Genomic DNA, 3,585 nt, shown 5'->3' with positions numbered 1-3,585 from the left:
AAGAGGGCGGAAAGAGCCTGTTTTCTACCCTGGGGAGTGACGAGATGTGGTCTGCTCTTCAGGTGCTAGAGGGTATGATACAGGAGACATAGCGGCTGCAGTTTAAGGTGTTTATTCCCCCTGCCACAAGTTACTGCTTGTAGAAATGGGAAAAACAAAAGGGGATACACATCTCCTCCTGGGGCCTCCAGATTATTACCTGGTGCATGAGCTGTGGCTTGAACCAGTGCAGGTCCAAGCCAGCCTTGCCCCCACCATGCCGCTGCTGGGGGGAAGAGCTGCCACAACACTGCCAAAGCTGCTCGCTCCAGTGAACATCAGCCAGGCCATCTGCTTTCCCTTAAGCACCAGGAGAGAGCCAGGCTGACACGAGAGAGCCCTTCACGGGGATGCAGAGCTCGGTCTGAGCCTCTGGCAGCCCACCTGATTCTCCTGTGCTTGGCTTTGGAACGGCTGGATTGACTCAGGCGGGGAGGAGACCTTCTGCAACTCCTGTGAGAAGGACAAGGCACTGTGCTGAGGACATCTGCCTGTGGAGAGAGGACTCAGCCACACCTTTCCCCAGCACAGGTTAACTAACAGAGCAGGAAGGTGGCACTACAACACCAGCACTGGAGGAATGAGAGGGAGTCCCTGATGCACAGAACTGTTTGATGTTAGCTACAGGCTGAGGATCTTAAACACAAGACAAAATGCAAAAGCCAAAGTGATTTTCGGAAGCATGCCTGGGGGAGCAAGTACTCTCTATGCCAGCCACTGGTGGGAGGGGAAGCTAACACAGTGTGCCCAAGTGCTCCGCAGCAAAGCCCCAAGAGTTGCTGTCAGGCTCTCTTGGTGAACAGGTCTTTGCTTCTTCCTGGAAACACACAGCTCTCATAGATGTATTTGTGAGTACATGGTGAGGCTCAGAGTTTATTCCCTTTTGCTTAGACTCAAATTGTTTATAACGACTAAGTCTGCTTATATTAATTTCTTTTCTCTCTCCAGAAAATGCAGAGCGTGACAAAGTCATTAGTAAGTACCACCAGAATTACTGCTTCTATTTGTTGCCCTTGGTGCAGTTTTACTTGAAAACAAATAACTTGTTTTGTTCATAGGTGATTCCGGGTGGTATCCAGAATGGGACAGACCTGCATGTGATGAGTACTGCATCACCATTATTATTTTAAGGCCGTTACTCCTTTTTCTGACAATTCTGGCCTCCTGGCTACTACCAAAATACTTGCCTCTAGCAGCCACCAGTGAGTGACTCACATGCAGAAGACCACAAGAGCACTTAGGTCAGCTCACTCCTTCCCTGCACATAAGTTATTGGCAGCATAAAGATTGATAGAGACAGCATTTGCACTCACACGTGATTTAGAAACGCAGAAACACCACCTTTGTTGGAGGGAGCAACTGGGAGAACTGATAAGCAGGTTTCTTGTGGCTCAGAACCAATAACTGATTTTAAATTACCCAAGCATTTTTTTCGAAGTGGAGCGACATGAGCAGGACCCAGTGGGTATGGGAGCATGCTGCCCAGCCAGGACACTGAGGCACAGGCAGCTGCTGCCACGTTTTCTTAGGAAGGGCTGGAGGGGGCCCAGCTCAGGAGCTGGATCCAGCCCTGGCCAGAGCACACACCTCTCTCACTCCTATTGTGTTCTTTCCTTGGACACTCCTCCAGCAAGCTGCGTAGTAGCCTGGGTAAGTTTAAATTTTATTATTTTTTTAAGGAAGTTTTGGACCCCTATCTTTGACATTTGCATCCTGTGGCAGGCAGCATGTTTCCCAGTTGCAGAGCGCACTGGTGCCACTGGTACTTCTTTGCTTAGAATTCAGTTTTAAACATGTCATCTGTGCCAAGACACAGTTTCACTTGTTTACATATGATCGTGTACCACTGCAATCCTTCCTGCTGTTTTTTTCTGAGCATAGAGTTTTTGACTGCTGTGTCAAACAATGAATCATTATTTCCTGCTTCCCATGTATGGCAATAGCGTATTTGCAACTGTCAGTGCACAAAAAAACCTCCTACATTCAGCTCCAACCTACATAATGCTGAGAAACAGTGCTGGTGAAGCTATAAAGCTGCAAATAAAACCATGCTCTGCCTGTAGTTATGCTTTTGGTTCAACAGCTGCCAAGGGATGAGCTTCCTGGAAGCTGCACATCTGGAGCAGGCAGAAAGCAGCAGGGACAGCTGCTGTGCTCACCTGGGAACGTCCTCTACTGACTGCAGTCACTCAGCTCGAGTGGAAGCTGGAAGGACTAGAGGTGCACAAACACACCGCTGTACCGTGGTATATCTACACGGAGGTGGGTTTAGATGTCTCTGCATTGTGCCCCTCTGCAGGGTTCTGGGCCACTGCCCCTGTGGTGCCTGACGGTGTTTCTGCACGCTCACTCCCGACCCCACTACTGGGGTGGATCTTAACTGGACACATTGGAACAGGAAGCCAAAGTTTTTCAGGTTATTCTTCCAGGCAGTTACCTGCTTGTACTGGAATCTCCTCAGCATCGCAGCATTCCCTGAATAAATAATTTTTCAAAATGCAAATACAGCTGGTGACAAAATTACAAATTTTACCCATGTTATATCTTAATATTTTGTTTGTTGGCTACCAGAGCCTCCATAGCCAACACATCACACTCACAGACAGGAGATGAGAAGTTCCTTTCCCACACTCCAGTGACAAGGGTCCGAGTACCCATGCTGGCCCACTTGTGAGAGAGCCAAAGCTCAGTTCTCCCTGTCCAAACTGGGCAGATTAGGGCTTTTAAAAAAATAAAATTTCCCCATTAGAAAGCAAGGCCACGGGTTCATCTGTTAAAAAGAGCACCTATTTTCCTCCCCACTTGTCTTTTTGCCACTCTTTCGCGCAAGACCCAAGCCTCAAGCTCCATGTACTCCCAAGTCCCCCCTGAAAACGGGTCAGCAAGTGACACACGGGAAGGACTCATTCTGTGTGCGCTCTCCTGCACGGGGCTCTCACTCCACCACGGAGCCTGGCCCAGCATTTGCCCTACTGAAGCCACATTCAGTTAGAACCTACTAAAAAGAGAAAAGCTGCGGCTGGAAAAGCACATGCTGCTGCGTCCAGGAAGCAAAAACAAGCTCAGCAAGAATTCTCCCCTGCTTAGTTTAATCTATGGTTGGTCTCCAGAAGAGTAAACAGAATGAACACAGAGTCCTTAAAGTTCAAAACATTCACTGCGCTGTCATTTAACTACATGCTTCAGCAACACTAAGGAAATACTGTAGAAAAAGTTTCCTTACAAAAACCGTACATCACTGGGGCTTGGGGGAAAAAAACCCAAAAACTTTAAGACCTTTCAAACAAAAAAGGCCTGAAAGTCAGTAAGTCAAAGCTAAACAAGTACTGCATCTTGTTTTCACTTAGTACATTGAAATAAAAGGTCACTAACCTAAAAGCAGTGAGATGCAGTGTTCTAGCAAAATCAGTTCCACCACATGTACAGGTGATCAAAATCCCCAAACCTGGCAAAAGCACCCCAACACAACCATGACCTCGCTGTGGCTCTACCACCTTCTAAATCATTACATTTGCTTCTTGAGTCTCAGATGTATGAAATATGCAA

The 3,585-nt window shown here is 47.6% G+C and overlaps 1 protein-coding gene across 1 annotated transcript in view; it reads left to right on the top strand.

Annotated features, from left to right (window-relative positions):
• Positions 1 to 1,249, top strand: part of LOC104270748 (glioma pathogenesis-related protein 1-like) — a 6,912-nt gene extending 5,663 nt beyond the window's left edge. The window contains exons 5-6 of the mRNA XM_009865191.1: positions 988 to 1,014; positions 1,098 to 1,249. Coding sequence (XP_009863493.1) covers positions 988 to 1,014; positions 1,098 to 1,249 — 179 coding nt within the window. The remainder of the gene's footprint in view (positions 1 to 987; positions 1,015 to 1,097) is intronic.
• Positions 1,250 to 3,585: the final 2,336 nt, after the last annotated feature.

This window comes from Apaloderma vittatum, unplaced genomic scaffold (genome assembly GCF_000703405.1).
Source record: "Apaloderma vittatum isolate BGI_N311 unplaced genomic scaffold, ASM70340v1 scaffold43442, whole genome shotgun sequence".
Lineage (NCBI taxonomy): Eukaryota > Metazoa > Chordata > Aves > Trogoniformes > Trogonidae > Apaloderma > Apaloderma vittatum.
Note: the sequence above shows the minus strand (reverse complement) of the source record. Positions and strands in the feature narration are given on the sequence as shown.